Below are 25,183 nucleotides of genomic sequence, written 5' to 3' on the forward strand. Positions count from 1 at the left end.
TGTAAATTTGATTAGTGGTCACTGGGTACCGATTAAAGCTGCTATAATAAATCTTTTGCATAGAATAATGTCATGTAATATGAATTTTGGATTAAAAAATGTAGTTTAATATAGATAAAACATAAAGTTAATAAGAGGGATTTTGATGATGCGTAAGAGAGCTCAGTCGGCGGCTCTGCATCGCCGCATCCTGCTACTGTTCGCAGCCAGTAAACAAAAACAGACACAATACTGGCATCTGGTGGGCAATCTGTGTAACTACACACCAATTTAAAGTAGTCCAGAAAAAAAGAAGAAAATACAAAAAAAAAGCTTTTCTCGGTTTGATCGTGGGTCTGAATGCGAAGAAGTTGGCAAAATATATAAGTTGAACTTAATTTTATAAGCATTTGAATTTGTTTAAGTGTCATCGGTCCTTTAGCACCTCAGCAAGATCGAGGTCGCTGATTGGCGTTACTATGGTGAGCGTTGCTATGCAACGCTTATGACTCAGGAAGAAGGTACAACCAAGCTGTAGCGATGAGGAGAGAAACTGACAATAACTTTCAGCTCGAAGATGGTGCAGTGGCAAAAAATGTAAGTGTCTTGTTTCGGCAAGCAAACATGCGGGGGGAGAAAATAACATTGGTATTCACTGCTGCAAGAGAAGCTGTCGCCATTACTGTGTGTTTTCGATGAGGCTAGCGTTAGCTTGTTAGCTAAGTTAGAGTAAGCAACAGACTAAACACTCAGTTATAGTGTTAGCTGCTGAACACACCAATCACCGTTAAACATACATCAATGTTTGCCAGTTTGAGCAACAGCAGAAAGGGATTCATGTCTGAATGTCCAGCTAATGTTAGCTTTGTTGTTAGCCATGCTAGCTGAAAGTTCCTGCAGACCTTGAGTTTTCTTATTTTTACGTCAGGCATTTTTTGCAACATTTATTCTGTTAAATGTTGAATGTTTAAAGTCTTTTTCTCCCCATCCTGACTTGTCAGAGCTGTTTTGATGCCAAAGGGAAACCTAGTCGGTAATAAATGATCCTTTTAGGATTTCTGGAGTCCTTAACCTTGACAGACACATGAAACTATCCGTGTTAATACATCCTTAAAGAGTCAGAATTCAAACAAGTCGTAAGCATTTTCTGGTTTATACTTGTGAGTGAAAGATCAATTCAGTTCACTGTCTGATGGCAAGAATATCAACACAATTCACATTGATTTCTTGTTGCTTGCTTTCAGAGATTTGCGAACATTTTTTTTTTTTAGGAAATATCAAGTTATTGAACTACATAATGCTGATCCAGTCTTTCAAGAACTCTGAACCCCCATCCCATCTTTTCTAAAAACTGTCTGTACTCAGTTACTTAAACCCAAGCGTGAGAAATCTATCTAGATGATATTTTAGCATCGACAACCTTTCCACTCTTTTGTTGCCTCTGTTTTGACTTTTTGATTTTGTGTCAAATTCGAAATGAGAATTTTTCAAACTGGTGGATTCATGTAGACTACAGTTGCATTGCAGGCTTTTATGCATTTAGGAATTATAGCTTTGAAAAGCAAATCACAATTTATTTATTTTAAAAAAAAATCCCTCACATTTCCTAGGTTGCCAAGTCTGGACGAAGAGCTCGCCTCGCAGCAGACCAGTCGTCATTTGAAGAGTCTCGCCACACCAGAAAGTCTTCCACCTCCACTTCATTAGGAGAAGTATGTAGTCTTCAGATAACAGGCGTTAACCTACATGTTACAGTTTAACTTTCCAATAAGTGTCATAAATATAGATATTGTGTTTGTCTCATGTATTGATTACAGGATGATGATGAGGTGGGTGGTTTGACTTTGCATGACTTCTTCTGCTTCTGTTCCAAATAAGCTTCAACTTTCCACCATTTTTTTTTTTTTTTGTGGATATTTTGTACCTGTTTGCTTCATTTAAGCCGGTTAGTTTTCCAAGATATTCACTGCCTGTCAGTTACCAGCACACAGTGGGTGTATGGAGTTTAAACAGTGTGTCCGCTTTTGTAGTTGAGGAGATCTTTCGCTCATCCTTTTTCTCTTTTGGCACATTATAAAGGTGCTCATTGCAAAGTCATGAAGGCCAGAGAAAGAAAAAAAGGATCATATTGTAAGAAACAAAATCCGCACAATATTTTTCCCACATTGATGGTTAACGTGTCCTTGAATTAAAAATTTGGGACTGGATTCCAATTACCTTGTGTTAGTTTACTTACGGAAACAGATAAAGTGACTGAGAACAGGTCAAACGATAAACTTAACGCCATTTTTGTTTCCGTGCACAGACTACGGCCAGCTGCATTTCAGAATAGCATACCAACATAAACTAATTGAGTAAACTCTTTCAAACTGAACCATCTGACATAGTTTAGGATACTCTTTTATCTTTAATCCCGTACTTTGCAATGAGTAGCTTTAAACCACAAAGTCTGTCCTCTGAAAACATTTAGAATAATTACTTGTTTTAATATTTTCCTGTGTGTTTGTGTGGGTTGGATCTTATGTGTTTGAAATGTGGCCTCATGGAAACTCTAAAACTCTTTCAGGGTATCCAGAGACTATAAATTGTCTAATTAGGACCCCATGGCTCTATCGTCAGTTTGAACAAAGTCTCTCAAGTGCAAGACAATGTATAAAATATTACAGTAAAGGGAAACATGTTGGACATTGTGATGGTGAATTTCCATTTAGAGCTGAAAATATGAGAAGTCAAATCGAAGGCAGGGGCTGACATGTTCGAAATAACCTCACTTTGCTGTCCCTGGCATTTCTGGAATGAGTCCCATCTCCTGCTCTGGCAAACTGTAAACCAGCCAACATTCCCAAAGTTAAAAAAAAAAAAATTCCAGCAATGCTTTTGCTTTAGGCTAACCTTCCCAAATTAGGCCAACTTCCCTTATGTATGATCTGATATTCTCACGCCCTCTCCGACCTCCTGTGCACATGCAATACATTTTTTGGGGGTGTCGTTCAATGCAATGTTTGTTTGTTTTTTGCCGTCTTTGTTTATCATTCTTTTCCTCTTCTGCCTTAAATACCCAACAGATTGGCCACATTCTTGTCATCCATTTAAGCGAAGAACCAGATGCTTTTATTGACTCATAAGGTTTGGCCACCACGAGTTCCTTGCCCCAGAGACCATCACAGGATCCTAAATTAGAAACCACGAAGGCTAAGCTAATTGTCCTAACAGCCCGAACTGTTTCACTACAACTGCGAGGTTCATATTTGGTCATGGAGGATTGCGGGCCAAGAATTGTTTTTGTTTCTCAGGACACTGAAGGTCCTCTCCATTTTTGTTCAGTGAAAAAAAAATGTCAAAAATGAATTTATTTCCCTTGAAATACTTGACCCTAATATCTTGTCTCTGATGAAAACTATTTGACACTAAATATCAAACATCAGAGGGGTTTCACATCAACTAAAGGAACTCTGTCATTGTTCCTAGAAAGCCAGTCGCCGCTGTAATTATTTCTGTTCTTAATAAAGAGACAGTTACTATTATATAAAGTTAAAGGGAGCTCGTTCAGCCTCAGCTCTCTGGTTTAATGGTAATATACAGTGAAGCAAAGTGCCCCCCCCCCCACCTCTCGGCCCTGTTTAATGGTGACATTCAGATTTATAAATGGCTTTGGTAAAAGAACCGGCCATGAATGATTATTTCCTCTTTTATCATAAATGAAGGAAATTTGTCACGAACACTTTGTCCTCTGTAGACCCAATTTAGTAATGAGAAATGTTGTGGCTTTTTTTTTTTATCCTTCTTCTTCCCTAATTCATTTGTCTAGTGCTCACCCATGTGCACTTTAAAGGAATTCATTCATTCAAGTGTTGCTCTCAGGGCCCATGTCTCAGGATCAAGATACATAGTTTGCTATTTTCACTGTGAAAGAAATGGGGAGCGTGTGTATTTATTCCCTCCTTCTCTGAAACTATTTTAGGGTCATACTGTTCCCACACTCCTCTTCATTATAACCTCCTAATAATACAAACAGACAGTATTTTAACTTACAGATGTATGCAGGTGATTTTTCTTTTTGTTGTTGCGCAAACCTTTTAGTAGCTTTCAGTTTGCATCAGGGGATATGATTTGAGAAGCAGAAAATTTCTAAGGAAATTTTGAAGGGTAATAATGTTGCTGCTGCCCTAAATTTCATTATAACTTTAAAATGATCTAAACTAAGAATACAAGCTTACATTATGATGTATGAACTATACAGGAAGTGTAAAAAGAACCAAGATTAAAAATAATGTTAGATCTGCCACCAGCGGCTTTGTTATGGTCACCATGGTAACCACTATGGTGTTTGTCCCTCTTTGACTGCCAAGTTAATGAGAGGCAGAAAGAAACAGATTAAAAAGTAAGCCTCAAACATACAGTTGCAGCACAAAAGCTATAAATCAGAGTAAAAATCCTTGAACAACGAGCGGCAGAAGATTCTGATTGTCACAGATGTGAAATTCTAGTTAAAAATTCAAGTTAAAAAGACGCTTTTTTTTACCAGTTTTGAGGAGAATGTTTTGGGCTAAAAGTGTAAGAGAAGTCCACTGAAGCCTGCATGGGTGCGCGCTCCGTGTTCTCAGGGGATTTCAGAGAAAACCATCAGTTTTAAAGCAGCAAGAGACCCACACATGCCTACGTTTTAATGTATAATTTGTACATGTACCAAAAAGAGTTGTGGGAGTAAGAAGGGCTTCACAGTGAAGGATTTGTAAATTTTAGACAGCTCAAAGGTTAGTGTGTGACATCATCTGTCAGCTGAACATCCTGTGGAAAAATCTGTAGAAGTCATGAAACATAAACTGGGATTTTGTAAAAATCAGTAAAGATATCAAAATGCCAGTTGAGTCATGTAAAGTCCAACTTTCTGTGACTCGTTTCAACTTTGAATAGTGTTTTTAAAGAAGTTTACCAGATCTACAGAGCTCCAAAGAGAGCTAGCTGGCTTTTCCTTGTGTTTCACTAAAATCTCATTGATATCCATTATTTTTTCTTAGGGTTTTTGGCAAATTTTGTTCACATTGGGCAATTTACCTCTGCCAAAAGTCAAATCACACTGTTCCCGATTGAGCTGTACATATTTGTGTATGTTTTATGTTTTATTTTAAACCTGTGTGATGAGATACAGGACAAACATTTTTAACAGGATAGTAATAAGGCTGCTTCAGTGCTTAAACACAGGCAGCCTTAATAACCTCATTTATTTATTGATTTTCTGCTGTATACAAGAGGACCTACTGCTGATGCAGTGGCACTCATAAACTCACGGTTATTTATCTTGTTTGTGGATTATTTTTAATGTTATAAAACAGAAAATATAATCTGTACATTACTGTTGCAAACATGTTTTGTCATGATCCAAAAATCCCAATATTTGTAACGGCTTTTATCGCTAAGCCATTTTGTTTTTGTGGTTTTATTTTCTGAAAAGAAAGCTTAAACCTTGTTAAGATACTTTTCAAATAGACTTTAACTGTCTTCTATTTAAGTGAAAAGACTTTCGATTAAACCGTTTTACTGATAAAGTTCTGTTTTGCTCCAGGGTGCACCTCTGAAACCAACCCGACGGCAAGGCGGCTGGGCAGAGGAAAGCTCGGGGTCTGGTTCTGCCAAGTACGTATCGTCGCCTTTTCCCCCCACTCTCCTGTGGCAACATTGAAAGCGGGGGCCGCGAGCTTGTGTTATGTGTTATTAATGAACTCTCATGCCGTTGAATGAGCTTATTTATCAGCGCATATTTGGCACTCAGGCTGTGAATCAACAAGGTTAGAGGGAGCCTGTCTGAGCAGGCAACTCTCCATTCGTCTTCATCTGCGAGCAAGGCGGTAATTGACATGGTTAATGCATCAGCCACAGGAGGGCACTGTTAGTCAGCTCGCCACTTCATCACCAGGGTTCAAGCCACTTCATCACCCCTTACCACTGCAGTCTGCTTTTTACACAGGGAGCACAACATAGAGAATTCATAAAACACGTGAAACAGATGGAAAGTGTTTGCCAGAAGCATTGATTTGCAACAAGCAAATCTAAAATGTAATACTGCACATGACCGACCGAGCAATTCCTTCTTCCGCCCGACACTGCGTTTCTTTTCCTCAGTCTCTGAGGAGATCAGAGCGCGGAGGATGAAATGAACAGGCGGAGTCAGTTGTGCTTATTTGCGTAGTTTACTGCGCCATCAGTGTAAGCAGGGAAAACAGCGATTTCAATAGATCTTTTCTTTCACGCAGAAGGTCAGGGTGTTGCATCTCCGCCTTTGTGTAACCCCGCTTGATTCCCAGTCTCAAAGTGATTCAAATACAGGAGGTGTAAAAGGGGTTAGCATGTGCATTGATCCTTTCTGAAACAAAGTAAGTAATGGTCCCCCCTGGAACCGGCAAGGACTTTTCCTTTCAATGTCACCCCTCATGCTCAATCACCACTGCCCTCCTCCCACTAATCCCAGCGCAGAAATCCCTGGATTTGTCGATCTATCACTTCTAATTGACACTAAATGATCTGTCAGTTTATTGATGAACCTTTGAAACCAGGTTGTCACAATATATTTTATCCCTAACAACTTTTTCCAGACAGTTTTACCATGTCTATCGCTTTGCCTTACATGAGTCTTAATCAAGGAGCCTGTAATGTGTCTTAAGTGTCGCCACCCCCGCCCCTCAGACAGGACACTGTCCAAGGGCAGGCAGGTGGGCTTCCTTAGCTCATCTCTGCCATGCCTGGTTTGACTCAGGTCCATTTACAGTTTTTGGTCTGGTGTCAGACTGCATTTAAAAGATAAACAAAGCTGGAGATAAATATCATCTGAGACTCATTGTCTCTCGTACGATTCAGTTCTTTTTTTTTTTACTTGTGTTCCATTTTGTTATGTCTGTAAATATATGAGCATCAAAGAATAAAAATAGGATTAAGGGAAAAGACGACTACACTAAATAAATGACCACTAGGGGGCACTACTTAACCAGAAAAACCGGGAAAACGTAAAAACCTATTTTGTCTGCATCCCAGAGATACAAATATCTGGTTATGTATGTGTTTCCAGTTTTTATGCTGTGGTCAAAGAGTCAAAGACTGTGTTTGCTCACCTTAAGATGAACTTAAAGGCTGAAAAGTTACATAATACAGCAGGACACAAGGCTGAAACGAAAGAGTGGAGCCCAGAAGATCGAGAAACGATAAACTCCTCAGTTCCTAACATTAGAAACAAAATAAGGAGACGTGTTTGTGAAAGAGATTTGAGGTTACAGTGATGCAGAACGAGAAAAAGAAACATTCTTGTCTAATTGCTTGTTTTATTTGTGTAAAGGTTGTGCTTTTGATTGATTTACAGATCTTCAAGAAGACCGCCTGAAGACCTGGAGGAGTAAGTTCACTCTGACGCCACATCCCTCTGTTAAAGCACAGTTTGAGTTGATAAGTGAATTTGATAGCTTTTCCATTATCGTCTATTTGAAAAGAGGTCTTTAAAAGCTTTTTACCTCCTAATTCTGTGAAATAAGAATGTATCATCTTGGGTTTTTTTTGTTTTTTTTTAAAAGAACGATCAGTTAACTTGATTAAGCAAAGCAGCCTGACTGATTTGCAGTAGGTTTTATTGCTGTCTTCCTGTAATTCTCATTTCTCACCCTCAATCATAATCATTCTGCGCCTAGAACAGACATCAGCATGTAGACCGGCAGGGAGAGTGCACAGTCACGCATGTTTTACTCACCGCCGCAGCTGCAGCTCGGTGCCTGAGTGGCTGTAGTCAAACAGACTTTATATGAAACTGATGGTGTTAACTTTAGGAAGATCTCTTCTTCTTTCACAGTTGTTTTATTAGTGCTTATTTGAACTGTGCGTCCAGCTGGGTGTATTTCTTAAATAAATACGGCCTCTCGCAGAAGCCGTGTGAGATGATGCTGTTCTAAAGCAGCCGTCAGGCTGTCGAAAAGCTGATGTTTTCTACCTACAGTGACGAATAAACAAAACCAGGCTCATCATCAAAGTAAAGTCCTGAAGCCAGCTCACTCTCTGCTTATGATGGTGTCACCATCAGGCTGGGTTTTGAAAGCGTTAAATAATTCATCCTCTTCCTGTTTCTATAGCCATCGCCTGCGACCGCAAACTCCCCAGGGATCAGATGATGAAGGAGGTAAGAGCACCCTTGCAGTACCCCACTCTTTGTGTCTTCTCACGGGCAAAGAGGAGTCCTCCAGTGCCTCTCCTGCACATTTATCCTCTGAAAGTAGAGCAGATAGGCCGGCAGTCAGATCATTGCTTTTCACTGATGCTCAAACCATAATTCTCCCTGGTTCAGCCTGAACTCATGTGTCTTTGACCACTGATCCTGTGGCCAATTATAAGCACAAATAACAAGTGTGTTTATGGTGCTGGTCAGAATAATTGGTGGCCAGGAATTTAAACATCCATCCATCTTCTTTACCTGCCTCTATATAAACAGATAATCCTAAATGTTCTTATGAATACTATGAGGGTTTTTTTTTGTCCAAAGAGTGTTCAGAATCCTCTAATAAAAGCAACAAGTAAAGGGAGACTTTTAGAAATCATTAAAATAGGTGGTAAATATTTGAAAAAAATTAGACTTTTTCATTAAACAAAATCAAGACAAAAACGGCCGACCCATGCTTAATTTTCTGTGTTTAGTGAAACAAAATCAGAGCTCTGAGATCATCAGGAGCCATTTCTTCAGCAGCCCCGTCTTCAGGGTTAAATAGTCACTAAAACCTAGTGATCTTTCACTGTTCACCTCCTATGTTGAACAATCTGTAGATATTAGTGTCTACAGTTTTATTTAAGAAGTCACATGTTTTTCAACACAAGCTTTTTTGCTACAGCTTTATAATTTTACGGTCATAATTTCTGTAAAATCAACATTTTTCAGTAAAAAATAAAGTGAAAATAAAAGTAAAAGGTAATACAGTAAGAAGGAGGAATAAGAAAACAGTAAACTGAATCTACTAATAAGTTGTGAAATTTCAAATCATGGAAAACGAATTTAATACATATTAATAATTTATAACATTTTTATTATATGGAACAAATATAATTTAAGATATTACTTGAGCCTAAAACTTTTGTAATTTGCTGCTATTTTATTTTCCTTAAAATTTTATTATAAAAAAAGAGAACATTTACAACTTAAACACATAAATAAATTCTAACAATGTGCAAGATCGTACAGATATATTACCATGATTTTCAAGCAGAAAGTGTATGGAATTATACTACTTTAAATGTTTATTATCCTGTGTTTTCAGTGTTTTATGTATATTTTTGATCACATATTGTCAGCACATGGGCTAAAAATGGCGACTTAAACGTTGAGTACAGAGGTTTGGTTCTTTTGCAGCTAATGCCACCAAAAAGATTATTACTCTGTGAAGGGAGACCTCTTAATACAGAGCTGGAGGCAGGGGCAGTGGAAATTACAGTGCTGAGGGTTACTGAGATAGCCCCTGCAATCTTGATTATGTCCCCTACCCTTATCCCTTATGTCCACTGGCTACAAGCGCGCAGAGTCCCACAGAGAGAAGGCTTGCCCGGTCCCCTGCTCCCAGCTCTCTATCAGCCGCCCCTCCAGCTTCTTGCTGGTCACCTAAAGTAGCGCCAGTATCACAAACACACTCGTCCGTTTCATGTCTCCCTCTTAAACTGTGTTAAATATTGTCCTTTCAAAGGAATCTGTGCCAATTTGTTATCATATGACTGGACCCCTGAGTGGATTATAGGAGCCTAAGTGGTGTGGAGAGACGTCCTGTTCCTTGAAGTTGCTGACTTGCACGCGTGCGACGGGAATACATCTACATTCACAGCAAATGATCCCCTTTTGAGATTTACATGCATCAGCGAGGACGCCGGACGCCGCCGTGTAATAAGGATACACGTGGCCCGCTCGCTGCCAGACAAAAGCCACCTTGATACATGTCCAGCTGAGCGCAGGAAGTCAGCGTAGGTGATATGTGCCTCGCTGAGGAGAGACAGCTCCTCCTGATGGAGTTGCCCTTTGCGTCAGGAGAAAACACCGGCTTGTTTGCAGCTGCTTTGATGCCCCCAGTGACCTCCAGTAATAGCTTGAATTTAAAACCAATTTAAAACTGTTGTTCTATTTTTCACTTAATAATAGAGTTTGCATATAGACAGCATATGCCTGCGTGCTTCATGCTGGACTCTCACAGGGTGTGTTAATAGCGCATTACTGGTCAAAGTGAGAAAAGGAGTGTGTATGTGTGTGAGTGTGTGCACAGATAGACAACCCAGAAAGCTGTTTGCAGAGCCGGACGGCAAAGCTTTTTGATGTCATTGCACTAAGACCATTAAATTTGATTGGGAGTCCAGGGGGGACGGATTCTGCTGAACGCTGTGCTTTGTAAATGAGAGGACAAAGTGTCACTGGGCCTCATGAATATGAAATACCCGCGCCTGCATTTATTTGGATATCAGAAACACAGATGAATCTTGTCAGCGGCTAAACGAGCGTGGCATTTTTAATTTGGTTTAATTAAAAAAGAGAAAGAAAGAAGTTATCAGCAGAGGGTGGGGCTTTGGTATTCAGCAAAACTTGACGGGATATGTTTTGGAATAGTTTTTTTTCTGACTCTAACTCTTTCTCCATCTGAGAAATATGTCTCGGAATCAAAGTGACACAGATGCCAAGATATTTCCTCACATCAGATTCAGACTTCCATCTCGTCACCTCTATTTAGCTCCTGTATTGACTTTCCCCTCAGGGTGCAGAACTGTGGTTAGAGATTACTGACAACCTTCTTCTTGCAGCTCTTTTTTATTTGTCAGTTCTTCTCTTTCTTGCAGCCACTTCCTTTTCTCTCTTTCTGTTTCTGTCAACTTGAAGCTAATAAGGGTGTTTAGCCTCCTTCCAGTTCAGAAAAATTTTATTCTGACGCATAAATTGAGGACATCTGTAAAACCTGTATCATGTTTCAGCTTCTTATGGCACAGGGTATTTTTCCACCTTATTCATCTCTACAGTAACCTAATCGCCGTTGTTTTGTATAATGTATTCCAGTCTGTTTCTTTATTCTAAAGTAACTATTAAATTTATCTCCCATCAGTCTGTCTTCATCTCTCTTTCATTTCAATGCCTTCACATGTCAATCTAAAAAATGCTGTGAAAGTTTGCCCCGTCCTTCTTGGGAGTGGAGCCATCCTCTGTCCTGTTGCATTTTGCCAATTAAAGCGGGTTCCCACTGTTCGAGCAACGGGCTGGCGGCTCCTGGCACGCCGGCCCCTGCCAGGCCGCACTGTGACTTCCGACCTCACACAGATGGGCCCGCAAGCAAATACTCTTGCACATGGCTCGATGCGGCCCCAGTTGGAGTGGCAGAGTGGACACGGAGGTCGGCCCGCCGGCCACCGCGGGTCCTGGGGGGGTGGGCGGCGCTGACAGGGCCCAAATGCTAAGGTAGCAGGGGGTGCTTTCTGGGGAGCCCCTGGCCAGCGCCCCTTCTCACAGCAGGATGAGCTGCCGCCTTGCCTTTTGAATATTCATGGCCGCATGGCGATGACAGGGCAGCTCTTACGAGGATGTAGGCAGCGAGAGGGAGGGAAGGAAGTGCCACACTGATATGGTCACACACAGTTTTGCAAACACTCACACCTCTGAGAGCCATGCACAAGGAACGTACTGTATTTTTTTTGTTTGAGTACTGAAATGCCAGACTTATTTTGAGTTTCTCAATATTTTACACCTTTCCAGACATTATATAACTGTCTCTGTTTCATTTTTGTAGATATTCCAGTGATACCAGACTTAGACGAAGTTCAGGAAGAGGATCTTACAATGCAAGTTGCTGCTCCGCCGAGGTAGAGAACTCTTTAAGAATCACAGTTTGTTCTTATCACTCGTAAATTTGGTCCCTCAGACAGGTGAGTGACAGTTAACCTCTGAGCGTGACCAGGACACCGGATCCTGCTCCGGTGACTTTGACGTTACCCGTCCCCCGATCACGCCGCTGCGGTGTTCCTTCCTTTATGTGATTGAAATGGAGAAATAACAGTTTGGTGTGATTTACGCGACTCTGTTTCCAGAGTCCATGCCGACTTGGCTCTGTGATTTACAGGGCAGTGAGGGACTCGGCGACATGTGTCGACTATGTAGCAAGGCTATGACAGTGGTGGAGGTTATTAGGCAGGGGCTTGCACTCTGTGCGAGATAATATCCACATTGAACTCATTGCAGGGGCAATGTAGCGTGTAATGTGCAGTAAGTAGGACTGGCATGCACTGCTAGGCCCCGGCCACTTTCAGAACCCCCCCCTACTTAATTCCAACCCACAGATAAGCAGCTGGGTTTCAATTTGAGGCGTTTAACACTTGGCAACCATCTCCTGCTCTCTGAGGTCTTTGCTTGAAGTCTTAGAGCCTAATTGTGCACAAACTTCAAACTTATCCAAAGCCACTTCTCAGGTTTGCATTGCATGTAATGTGGAAGCAGAACTCTTCTTTGAGAAATGCAAGTTTGTTTGGTTTTTTACATGTCTAAATGTTCAAGAAGCTTTGTTTTCTTAACTATTCCTATTTCCTGTCTGTCTCTTAGCATCCAGGTGAATCGGGTGATGACCTACAGAGACCTGGACAATGACCTGAAGCATTTTTCTGCCTTCCAAACCTTAGTGAGTCAAGTACATTTATTTTTATATTTCTGCGCCCCTTCTACTCTTTTCCTCAAGGTGGTCCATTCAGTTTGTGACCAGTATCACCTCAGCTTGTGCAAGCTAAGGGAATTTCACTGCAATCTCTCTTCAGGATGGAGAGATTGACTTGAAGCTCATCACCAAGGTTTTAGCACCAGAGCAGGAGGTGCAAGAGGTGAGTGAATTCTTAGTAAATATAGCTTGTGAGCTCCCGGTGCAGGCCTGTCCAGCTGTTTCTAGAGCACCAGGGGAGGTTGCCACTCTTGTCTCCCAGGTAATCAAGATTTATGATGTGTACATTAACACCCTCTGCTCTCCTCCTCCCATTCTTCTCTCTTTGCTCCCCCTGTTCCCTGCGCTCGCTTTCTTGCCATTCATCCGTCTCTAATTCTTCTTTTCTCCCTCTGTTCTGTGACTCCTTTGCTCTGCAGGATGATGAGAGCTGGGGCTGGGGTCATCTGTTTACAGAGGTGTCCTCAGAGCTCCTGATGGAATGGGATCAAGGAGAGAGCGAAGAGTTGGGACCAAAGGGTCAATGACTCTGGTTATTTTAAGTTTAGTTCGGTATAAAATAAATAATATTTTTGTAAATGTATGCACAGGGTTTCTTAAATTTCTACACATGGCTGTGTTGCTCCAATAAGTCTTATTTATGAAAATCCCCTTTGTTTCTGTCTATAAGTTTCATTTTAAACAACCACAAGGCCTTTGTTTGAAAAGCCCCTCCGAAATTACTCGTTTCAGATAAAAATGTCCTCCCTGTACTTGCAACATTATCAACATCCACATACAAGTCCAAGGTTGATAATCAGCTAAGCTGAAATCCAGTTGATTGTGTTCAAATTAACATTCTTCATTAAAGCCTGCAACCTTATTGTTATTGACTGTGCCATTGACTTTATCTTGCAGCTCTTCGATAGGAGCAACCCTTTCTTCACTATTATCTCAAATGCATTGAACAAAGTTTCTATTGACACCTGGGGGATTAGCATACATTATACCTTTTACTGAATTAAGAGGATGGGATGAAAATCTGGAACAAGACAGCTGTTTTTATCATGTGAGGAGCAAATTCTTCACACCATTGTGGAAACAATTAATAAACAATGATTAGGATGTGAAGAAGGTGTTTTTTATTTTAAAAAAATATCCCTTGCTCTAAAATACTGTTAATAAATGGGTCACTAATAATGAATAATTTGTTTTCAAAGGTTTTAACATGCACAGACGTATCAGCATTCAGTTTTGTCTTTGGTTCATGTGTGTGAATATAAATGCAGGCCTCCAAAGTCCGTCCAGGTCTATTAGGGAAACAGCTGTAACATTTACAGATTGTGATTAGGTTTATTTCTGAGGCAGACATCGGTCTCATGACACTTGGAAATGCACAGCAAAGTCCTCAAGGACACACAACATACGCATCTAACAGCTCAATCTCTGCCCATCACAAATAGATCCAGATTTTTTTTTCTCATTTGGTGGGCCTTGAATCAACTTCATCAAGTGTAATACCTCAGGATGAAGCTATCACAAGGGATATTTGTGCTCAGAATATTTGTATGTGCCACAATATTTGAGCTCAGCACTGAAATTCAGTGATGATTTCTGTGCCTCTGTCAGACATAGACATGCAACTTTTTTTTTTTTTTAAACCGCCTCCACAATTGGCTTGTTTTGCCAGACTTAATGAATTCTGCCCATATGCCCTGAGCAGCTGCTATGTTGCCCCTTCCTCCTGCCCCCGCTGAGCTGCGAAGTGCCCATCCATGTAGAGACAACCTCTAGCTGTCTCTCTGGAGAAGGCTAAGCCTGCCACTCCTCTGCTGGCAGCCAGCCGGTGCTGTCTGAGGTGGACTGTGGACGGGCCGAGGACTCAGATTAGGGCCCAGCAATCGCCGGTTGCGGACGGCCTCAAATGACTGGGCCAGGCGTCGGCGGATCAGAGAGAGGATTAGAGTGAGAAAGAGATCCAGAGACGCTGTTTGCCATGTGCTTGCATCCAGATTCTCAAAGTGACCTCTCTGCTGCCTCTTCCTGCTGCTCCCCTCTCCTCCTTTTATTCTCTCCATGCCTCTCAGTGTCTGCAGCACAGCCTACGCTGCAGCGAGGCGGAGAATGACCTCTCACTGTCTGGGTGCGGCGAATTCAATCACATCAAAACAACTACAACATAAACATTTCTTGTGAGGATGACGGCCATGTTCTGGGAAAGCTTTGTGGCCGTGGCTTCCAAGCTGTCACTCTGACCTGAGCTGAGTTTGAGACCTCGTTGATTCTTCAGCTCATAATACACAGGCTTTGTGCTGTCATTTGTTTTTCTTGGCATTTTAAAACTAAAATAATGGAGCTATTACTACTACAGCTAAAGGCCTACTAGTCCATCAAGGAAGGAATATCCCCCGCTGCCTTTCATGTCAGAGTTTTAGACTGAGATCAACTTATGTTCAGAAATGACAGATATAGCCATTTGGGTTCAAACTTGAAAATAACATTACACACAATTTAATGTGATACCTCATGTGATCTTGCATGATCTGTTAGCGCTTCAAGTATGTTTTGTGAGTGACTCCCAGCTACTACCACGCCAAATTTTAACTCAGTATCTATAATATTCACTGAGGTATGGCTGTTTTTTTGTAGACCAAGGTTAGATGTGGCGCCCAACTTGAACTGAGTTGAGTCCAAAGGTTAATCAGCTGCAGATGTGAAACCAGTAATTACTTTCTGAGAGTTTCATTGAAATTCATCCAGTGGTTCAGGAGCTATTTTAATAACAGACAAACAGGGTCGACTCCTACAGTTAATGCCAAAGTTTTAAGCAAAGATGCCACACAATGTGTTGCGCTCGAAGTATGTGTTGGAAGCAATGCTCAGCTACCACCACACTAAATTTTAGCGCAGTATCTGTAAAACTGTCTTATTTGTAGCCAGTTTTGTGTTTTTCAAGGTCACTTGGCTGTGGCGGTCATTTTGAATTTGGGTTGCTCCAGAAGTTAATCGGTTGTAGACGAACATCCAGTGATTACTTTCTGCAAGTTTTAATAAATGTTGTCCAGTGGTTTTGCGAGATATTTTGGTAACAGACAGTCATAGGCAAAAACATCATCGTCTGCCATCACCTTTCAGTGGCAGGTCATATTAATGCAGCTATTAGTGCTACAAAAATCCACACAAGACATTCGGAAACTACATTAAACTCAGTAGTTTACTGAGTTTATAAGTTTTCTCATGCAAATTTACAGTAAAGTGGGTTATTTATGTCAAACTTAAACCCCATTAAAAACCAGCTGAGCCCAATGAGTTTCAAATTGGCAATTTATCCATCCTTTGAAGTGGGGGCCTTTTTATTTATTTATTTTTTTAAAGAAAACCAACTGAGGAAAGTAATATAATTTTAATAAAATTCTTAACGTAGGCCCGATTTATGTAATGCTTTTTCCTGCTGTCTGTTGACAGCCTTGTCCTGAAGTATGTTGATACGGAGCACTAATTGGACGCACAGTACAGAGATAATATGCTTCCAAGTCTGTCTAATATGCTGTGGTGTTGACAGAAGTTTATACATCTTATCTGTTCTCAATATCTCCCTTCCATATGGCCCAAAAAACCAATATGCTTAGGTGTAATTAAAGAAAATGGGCAGATGTAGCGATAGTTGGGGGGCCTCTCGGACACAGAGTGAGGGGTGAGGACAGACACGCCAAAGCTCCAGGAATATTAGGCCCAGTTTATTTCGCCGAGGGCCACGTGGCTGTCACAGGTTGCCCGTCGCTGACCTGCGTTCAGTCTGTGGAGCAGAGCTATGACGAGCGGTTCAAAAAGGCAAAAAACCCCACAAAAAACAAGCAGAACGAAATCGTATCGTTGCTCATTAGGTTCCAACAAACATTTGCAAGGTCAATTCGAAATCTGATGCCGGACATAATACATGCAAATGCACGCAAATTAAACGCTTTGAAAGAAACCTCAAAAAGCAGCCGCAGTATTGATTTGCAACAAAGACTCCACAATATTTCAAGTTTAAAGGAGAAATCCTCGACGCACAACTAAGGCAGTCAGATCAATATCATTTTTTTGATCAAAAGCAAATTTACCTCTGAAGTGGCTAGATTAAACAGATGTTTTATTTTTCATCAGTTACCCTGCACCTTTTAAAGCCCTCGGGGGGTTTGTGGCAAAGGAGGGGGAATTAGCTCCACAAAGGAGATAATAAAAGTGCTATTTTTTTAAGACCTAAAGTTTGATGCGCTGAAAAGTGATTTTAGTCCCCCCCTAAATCCTCTTTACTTTAGTTAATATTCTATCGCTCCAAGTCCTTTTTTGTTTAGCCCAGGTGGTCCCGGACATAAAATGGTTGGGTTGGTGGCAGCTTGGAAAGCCCCTGGGCATCTTGCCGCTGTTGTGTCGTCAAAGAACTAACTGAGAGCAGGAACCACTAAACAGAAAATTAAAGCTGCACAGTTTTTAAGTGAGCGCTGAATCCATAAGTATTACTTTGTGCTGGTTCCCTCTTTTGTTTTTAGTGCGGAGGTGTGTTGAAAGGCGAGAGGGTTTGAACATGACATCCAGTCAGGCTCTACATTTGTCATGTATTTTATTATTGCCCCTTCTTCACCTCTCTGTCTTGTAGGCAAGGTCCTTCATTTTTCACATGACTGGTTTTCTTATCATTGTGGGCCCTCTCCGCTGGCCTATGAGTGACTTAAAGGCAATAAAACACAAAACATTCTGTAAAACACGGATGCCTCTCTGGTCCGGAGGCCCTGCAATGCCTCTCTGGGAAATTATGATAATAACTCAGAGGCGGTTGGAGTAACCAGGTTGCTGTGGGGGCTGGGGGCAGCAGGACATGGTTCACCAAGGTCATCTGTGCACGGGTGGGTCAAGGTGGCCTGTTGGGCCTCACCGCCCCACCGTCCCTTCCCACCCTCAGTCATAAACTTTTTCTATCGTGCAGGATGCTGGCTGCAGCCAGGTACACAGCAGAACCTCTTTGTCTTGTAGCTGCTGGCGATAAAGCAGTGGCTGATGGGAGAGTGGCTGTGTTGGCCCCCTGGCAGTGGAGAGGTCAGCTGAGAAGCTTATCATGGCCAGCAGAGGAAAACGCCTGAGTCAACACAACTCAGTAGTTTGCCCTTTGAGGGGCAAGTCTGCCATGTACTTGGTACTTTGTAATTTTGTTCCCTTAGAAGGGAGGACAGAAAATGCGGGAGGAGAAGCATTTATTCGTCGCCTTGTTGTTGAACTGTGTCTGGTTGTGATTTTTTGGTGTCTGGATCTGTTGCTGGGTGGAGGGAGGGGCTGGACGCAGTCCCTCAACACCTTTGGAGTGTGTGAATGAGAAGGAACGAGGACAGGAAGAGAGCACGGGCTCCACCACCGAGGTGCTGACAGAGGGGACGGAGGGGCCGAGACTGCACCTGTTCCGGCCCAGCACCTTCCCAGCAGGACCTCGTCAGGATCTCAGCCTTCTCCTGGCATCTGTGAAGGGAGCCGGGGCCAGTCCCACCTCCAGTGTTTGCTCCACCTCTTCTCAGCCCGTGGAAGGAAGACGAGAGTCACTGGGGGCTCCATCTGCTGAGGGCTCGACACGATCTCCGCTGCCCGCCTGGGGAAGGGGGTTGCCGGGCCTCTACAACTCTGCCATGGGGGTCTCACAGTGGTAGACCACAGTGCAGCACATCACACTTCACTTGCCAGCTGGCCAGGCTTCCTCCCCTGTAAACAGACTAATGACCACTCACCACACACTGAACTCTCATCTTGTTAGAATGAAGAAGGAGACAGTGTAGGTGAAAATAACTCGCTTGGTTCGGGTAAAAGAAAGCCACCTGCTGAGGTTACTTGCATCTTTTTGAGCTTTGGGAAGGAAGCTCTCACGATAGTGGCAGAAGGCGAGTCTAAGATTCTGACTCAGGTCCACTCAATCACAGTTCACTGGTATCCTGCGTGAATGCAGCATCACAAACCCCCTAGTGCTCTTCAAATCTCTGTGCTCCAGCTGAGTCTCTTCTGTTGGATCTCTGCACATAGCAAGAAACTGAGGGAGTGTTGAGATCACCCTTTAGAAGATGGCATCTTCTGTTTGTGTCTTTAAATAATTGTAGCACACCAGTCCCAAAGTTTCCCATAATAAAATCAAAATGTAACACAATTTTAAACAGGTCAGCAGCTTACTTTATCCACATAAATGGGTTATTTGTGAAAGTACCCTATAGAGTTTAGTATGTTCAAAATGAAGGACATCTGTGTTCTCATGTCTCCTGTCCTCATATGTCTCATCTTTCTCAAAAGGTCCTTCATTCAATCAAGCTAATATCCTTAGCATCCACCAATCAGATATTTTCACATATGCTCCATAACTGTATTTACCTCAATGCTCCTAACACAAGTTTTTATGCAAATATTTATAAGTAGGTATACAAATAGATATGTTTAATGAAGTAATGTGGCATTGGGTGTTATTTTCAGTTAGGCAGGGAGAGGTCACCCAGCTACACTGAGCCACTGGCAGTCCAGGCCCCACTGGTCCACCGGAGTGAGTTGGCTTCATGTGCAAACTCGCAATAAATATCCGACCATCATTTATTTTAATTCACTCCTTTCTTGCTCAGATGGAATGGATTCTTAACCTTGTAGGACAAGGACACCCGCATGCTGCCTGCCTAGCCTTAGCTGCTAAATTATTCTTCATTCTTTAGGGGGAATGAAGGGAAAAAAAAAGAAAAAGAACGGAGTATGGCGTTGCTCAAACTGTCAGCTCCAATGAAAAGCACGCCTGAGAACGTTGTCACTGAACCCCTGGACAAGGAAAAGAAGGGGAGTGGGCAGTGAAAGACAGAGTGGGAGAAGTAGTGGTGTTGGAGTGGGGTAGGGGGAGAAAAAAAAGGGGAGGAAGGAGGTGGGGGAGTCAGCAGCCTCCAGAGTGATTTATTTGCCAAATCAGGACACAATGAGTCGATTATGAGTCCTCTAATAAGAGAGTGTGTTTGGGGACCCACTAATTGGGCATGATTGAGTTGCAGTCTGGGAGCCGGGCGAAAAGGGAACCTGGTCGGCGGCTGTCATGCAATCATCAGCTAATCAGAGCTTTGAAATTAAAACGCCGTGTTTGGGTTAGAGGACGGAGTAATGGCAGGGACCTGCCTGAGCTCTGCGGCTGCCTGAGGAGACTGTCACAGTATGTCTGTGTGTGTGTGCGAATGTTTGCATGTGTGGCAGTAAGTACAGTATGTGTGTGAGAGCGTGTGTGTGTAGCAGGTAGGAAGGATTATGTGTGTTTGTGGCCTTTAATGTCTGACTGGTCTATGCTGGTCTTGATGAGGACAGTGAAGGAGCTATAATCAGCCTGACCCTTGTGATAAAATTTGTACCTGCATCATGAAGAAAGAACGAGCTCTGAGAACAGCTGTCTTAAAGAATAATATGAATGGAAACAGTACGCTTAGATTGGAATATTTTCTAAGTTTGCATTTTTACAGTTTCATAATGTGCCAAATTTGATCAGCTGGTAAATACAGTGCAAAATAAAAGAAAAGCTCTGTTTTCCAAACAATAATATTAGTATAAATATATCAGAATCACGAGCTGTTAAGCTCTTTAAGCTCTAAGTGAATTAGATTTTTAACATTTAGATTATTCTGTGTAAACGAACAGTTGCTGGACAGCTTGACCGGCTGTGTCAAAGTCTTGCCACTAGGGGGCAGTGTTTATCTGCACTGCGGGCTGCACTAATTGACGTCAGCGGCTTCCTGTGTCCTGCAGGTAAACAGATACACAGAACAGAAACATTATGATACGGTCACCTACTTCAGTAGATTTAAAAATAAAACATATACATATTTTCAGCTCAAATAAGTAATGTTAAAACATATTTTTTGCTTCAAAACAAAATCACCTTTAAAACAATCCACCAAAACTATTTTCTGTAGTTCTTGAAATTCTCCTTGCCGTCTGTGTCCCTTTGAATCCTTACATTAAAACGAATAAAGGTTAGCTTTAGAAATTAAAGTGTATTATTTTAAAACTGGAATAACAACTTGACATCACTCTTTCTAAATATCTTACAGAAATATTTCATTTAAACATTAAAACCCTTTTGTTTCGTTCTGGTCCACCGTTTATGTGCAGAATTTGAATTGCAATGCAGAAACAGTAAGGTTTTATTATCTGATAAAACTGAAATTTATATTTAAAAAAATCTTGTAAATGTTGTGATGGAACATTAGTTTTCTGCCTGAAAGTTGATCCTTATTGTAATAAAGCAGTCTTTCTCTATTTTTTTTCCCCTGAGCTTTTCAGTATTCTGTTTGTTTCTACAAATTACCCACCAAACAAAGGAAGAAACAATATTTTTCAATCNCCCCCCCCCCCCCAAAAAAAAAAAAAAGGCCTTGTCTAATTGTAAATGCGCCCTCTGTCTGAAGAGGGCCTCACTATAAAAATCTGAAGTGGGTTTAGGCATAAATGGGATTAATTCCCAAAGAATGTCCTTTGCTCTTCCTCCCGTAATTTCATTTGCAGGGTCCACAGGATGAATAGCCAAGCAGGCAGCGAAGTGGAACTGCAGGACAGGCCTTGCGGGGCCTGTGCTGCTACACCGCAGCCTTCAGGTTATGTTACCTTGATAATGTCACAGCTGCAAGAACCACACCGCCCACCGAACAGGACACAGGAAATCCAATTATCCGCCTTCTAATGTGTGGGAATTTTTACGCTCTCATTTCTTAGACTTTGGCTTCAGCTGCACCTGAGGGCAAACCTACCTGAGAGAGAGAGAGAGAGATTCCGGGGATTGTTATTTATTTATTTACCAGGAAAAATACCCGCTGGCTTTCAGACTGAAATTAATAACGTGGGGCAGTTTTTAATGGAAACCAAAGAAGAAAAAAGAAAAAACAGTTTTTTATGACAATTGCAAGTGATTAAAAACAGTTTGTTGGATGTAAATGAGATTGCTTTAGTGCTATTTCAGTTTACGTAAGAAGCAGAGGAACCCAAATCTGCCCTGGTGTCAGCCAGGTCTTTAAGGTGGCTGTGCATGGGAGCAGGCTCCTCCACCTGCGTGATTCCTGGACTGTTTTTTTGATTTAATTAAAAGGAAGAGGGAGCATCAATTTCATGGCGAGGAGATGACAGTACACAAATTGAAAGTAAGCATCTCAGTGGACCAAGGAAGGGGGGGGGGGGGGGCTGCTCCATTATTAACAAGGGAGACAATTCTGTGCACAATCTAACGAGATTAGAAACATTATTATCATCCCTCCGCTGGACATAAAAATCCTGCTGCAGGAAAAGAAAAGGCAATGCAACAAAGGCTTTTTACTTCTGCAAAAATACATGGCTCGTCGCTTTCAGATATGTCATGTTTTCTCGTACTTTACCCCTCACAGCAGTGATTATGCATCTCAGAGGTGATTATACCCTAAATCTGCCCCCACGGGATCCCCAGCTTAGATCCAACATTTGCTTGGTTTTGAGCCGATCCCAAGGAATGTGAACGGGCACACGGAGGAGCCTTATTAATGAACAGTAAAGACAGATGAGTCTCTTTCATGCCAAGCAGGTTGCCTCAATTGGATTAGTAAAACTGAGATTGGGATGGATATCTGTCTATGTGCCAAGTACCCATTAGTTCAGTCAGGATGCCAACACAGAAAAAAAAATAAAAAAACAAGCTCAGGATTCCCCTCAGTAATTGTAGACAGGACTCAGCAGCATTGACGTGCTAAAATACAATAACCCTTCAAAATGTGCAAAAATATAAGGGTAAGACAGCTAGCTTTGCTTCAGTTTTATTGCTTTGAAAAGAAAAATATGTATACCTTTGCATGTTTGTGGACAGAAGGGACCCTTATCAAACCAAATATCCAAATGGGCATTCGTTTGAGGAGCTGAGATGTTATCAATCTCTGCCGAGGAGCTGCTGGCATCTGTGCAGAGATTCCCACTCATACTGATCCATATAAAAGGCTGTGATGTATTAGAGCAGATGAGTGAGGGCTGGCTCTGACACATGACTGACAGCTCATTTGACAGCCCCGGGAAAGTGTGCAGGGAAGTTTCAATCTAATCTAATGCTGCTGAAGGAATGAAGAAGTGGTGTGAGATTATGTTTTCATGTTACATCCCCCTGTAGGACGTTGCAGCCTCAATAGGATGAATATGATGTGGATGACCTGCGGTTGCGGAGGTGCTATGGAGCCAGACGCCACGGTCAGCTCCGAGTCGAGACCCCCTAACCGGTGACTGTCTCATCAATCCATGTCACTTCTGAGAATCGGGTTTCTGAAGAGAAAACAAAAGCAACAACAACACAAGAAACCGAAACCTTACTCAAACCCAAATCTGTGAGTAAACAAAAACATTTTTGTCATGCATTATCTATCAACTGTCTCATGGGGTTTTCCACGCAGGTAATCTCTGTCATTCAATCGCTCCACCGCAGGAGCCGGCTTCTCTGGAAACAGGATAACCTCAAAACAGACATTAATATTAAGTGCAGAGGAGATCAGCTTCTCTCCAACTTGCTCCCCCTTCTTTTTTTTTCACAAAAGCAGAATATCTTCAAATCTATATTCCTTACTCTGTGGTGTAAGTTTACACTTTTAGTTTAAAGCTAATTCATATATATTTTTTTAATAGAGGCCTTTTCTATTGACATTAAATGAAGCAAAGCTGCATTATTAAACACATATAATGGAGGTCACATAAGGATTCTTAATCACTTCAGAAATGTAAAATTATTTGACCAGAAAACTATCAAAACCCAGGAGACTCAAACCTCCCAATGTGCGCTTCCACAATGATCAGTCACAGAAGGCTAATTAGCCATTTTACAGCGGATTTAAAAAAGCCCCATCTAAACATTATGGCCTTTCCTTTTTTTCCACAAGCTTTTGTAATTAAAAGTTCTGCTGAAGTGAGGAGTTAAGAATCAACTTTTCCACATCTGATGCGCCGGCCTTTCTTCGTCTCCGTTTTATTCATAGAATGAGGTCAGCAGTTGGCCTGCGAGCGTTGAGTGTCAGCTGCTGTTTTTCCATTGAATCAGTCTATACTCGGGTGTTTAGCCCTCTGACAGGCCTGACGTTGGCCTCCCAGCAGCCCAGTGACCACAGAACCTGATCTCAAACAATCAAGCAACTGTGTCTGCCGGCTTTAAATCTGCTGTTCCCAAACATGTCACACACACTTTGCCACCGCTGTCTCCTTCCTCCTTCCTCTGCTTTTACCCCCCTCTGTGTTTCCACGCTTCAGCACAAACCTTTCTCCTTTAATTCTACCGCGGGTCCTGCAAATGTTCGTATTGTCTAAGTGATCATTAAAATTTATGATGAGCTGACTTCATCCAGCTTGCCAGGCCTCATCGGCATAAGTCATAATTATGTGATGACACTGTGAGACGGAGCGTCCACACTGGGCCCCCTCGTCCAGGCCAGTTAAATGATGTAATTAGCCCACCTAAGAGGTGAATGCTCCAGATTGGATAAGTTATTAAATGTTTGGATGAACCTGAGCTCCATTTCCCTAACTATCGCTTTCTTCCTCTCACGCTTGCTCCCCTCCCTCCTTCCTCCATTAGCCCATTAGCAGTTATGTGATACTATATGCTGATGGAGCAGTGGATGGAGAAGTGGGTAAATTAAGCCTGACCACTGGTTGTGTTATGGGCTCCTCTTCTAAAGTGCCACTGAAGGACACTGCACGGCTGAGGTGAACGCATCAGTGAGCGTACCTGACTTCTGTTGTGATGCTGATATATGTCTCATTCACACCAACGACACTATGGAAAGTGTCTGTCCTGCACCCGAAACATGGATCGGACGGACAAACATGTCAAATTTAACCCATCAGATTGCTCAATTTGTCCCCAGTTAAGCCGTAATAGAAGGCAGTGCACTGAGGCTGACAGCGTCTCTGCCACGGGGGCCCTTGAGCCTCGGTGTGTGCGCCTGTGTGTGTGGGTGAGTGTGTCGTGCTCCACCAGAGGGTGTCACCAAGCGTAACTGTGTGTTATTCACACTGACGAGTTCCACTGTTCACTGTCACCTCTCATTCTGAGGGGAAATAAGCCTGTGGAGAAAGCTGCCGCCCCCTCCCCTTTTACAATCGCAGCCCGAAAACTGTACTTTCTCTTTCAAGGAGATTCAAGCAACATATTATCCCGCTCTCATGCATTAAAGGAGATATTCAGATGCTGGTTATGTTTTCTAACGCATTCTTTCAGACTAAGAGAGAAGTTTATCTGTGTGTGTGTGTGGCCACGTTTGGGGAGGGGTGCGGGTGAGATGGTGTTTGATTTCTTGTGAAGACTCGAGCAGCGGGACTCAGCAGAGTCCAGGTTGGCCCAGTGGGCCTGCAGAGAGTGACACTTCCTCTCCATGTCTCGTCCTGCAGAGAGGCCTGACAGCGGGGGAACCCGGTGCAGAACCGGCGTCGCCTCTTCATCCTCACCAGAACTGACCGGCCACCCACAGAGGGCAAGAAAAGGAGGGAGAGGGGAGGGACTTGGTTATCTGTGTGTCGTCCCC

At 42.3% G+C, this 25,183-nt stretch overlaps 2 protein-coding genes across 5 annotated transcripts in view; both read left to right on the forward strand.

The window, feature by feature from the left end:
* Positions 1-450: 450 nt before the first annotated feature.
* On the forward strand, positions 451-13,524 carry LOC108234316 (intraflagellar transport protein 43 homolog A). Of its 2 annotated transcripts, XM_017413406.3 has the most exons (9): positions 451-576; positions 1,590-1,691; positions 5,543-5,613; positions 7,328-7,360; positions 8,085-8,131; positions 11,748-11,820; positions 12,554-12,629; positions 12,763-12,825; positions 13,082-13,524. In XM_017413406.3, the coding sequence occupies exons 1-9, from the start codon at positions 520-522 to the stop codon at positions 13,187-13,189; spliced, it is 630 nt and encodes a 209-aa protein (XP_017268895.1). In that variant the 5' UTR covers positions 451-519; the 3' UTR covers positions 13,190-13,524. The 2 variants fall into 2 exon arrangements, with proteins under 2 accessions (XP_017268895.1, XP_037833785.1); XM_037977857.1 differs by having other exon boundaries at positions 12,763-13,524.
* Positions 13,525-22,089: 8,565 nt separating this feature from the next.
* Positions 22,090-25,183, forward strand: part of LOC108236694 (G patch domain-containing protein 2-like) — a 35,004-nt gene continuing 31,910 nt past the window's right edge. For all 3 annotated transcript variants that reach the window (XM_037977855.1, XM_037977856.1, XM_017417552.3), the window contains exon 1: positions 22,090-22,999. The gene's annotated coding sequence lies outside the window, so the exon portion shown is untranslated. The remainder of the gene's footprint in view (positions 23,000-25,183) is intronic.

The sequence above is a fragment of the Kryptolebias marmoratus genome, linkage group LG10, assembly GCF_001649575.2.
Source record: "Kryptolebias marmoratus isolate JLee-2015 linkage group LG10, ASM164957v2, whole genome shotgun sequence".
In the NCBI taxonomy this organism is placed as follows: Eukaryota; Metazoa; Chordata; class Actinopteri; order Cyprinodontiformes; family Rivulidae; genus Kryptolebias; species Kryptolebias marmoratus.

Excerpts from the sequence above, each read along its gene's own strand:
- LOC108234316 (XM_037977857.1), top strand. The coding sequence starts at position 520 with ATGAGGAGAGAAACTGACAATAACTTTCAGCTCGAAGATGGTGCAGTG. Across the intron at positions 577-1,589 it reads ATGGTGCAGTGGCAAAAAAT|GTTGCCAAGTCTGGACGAAG; the intron begins GTAAGTGTCTTG and ends CACATTTCCTAG. Across the intron at positions 11,821-12,553 it reads CAAGTTGCTGCTCCGCCGAG|CATCCAGGTGAATCGGGTGA; the intron begins GTAGAGAACTCT and ends TCTGTCTCTTAG.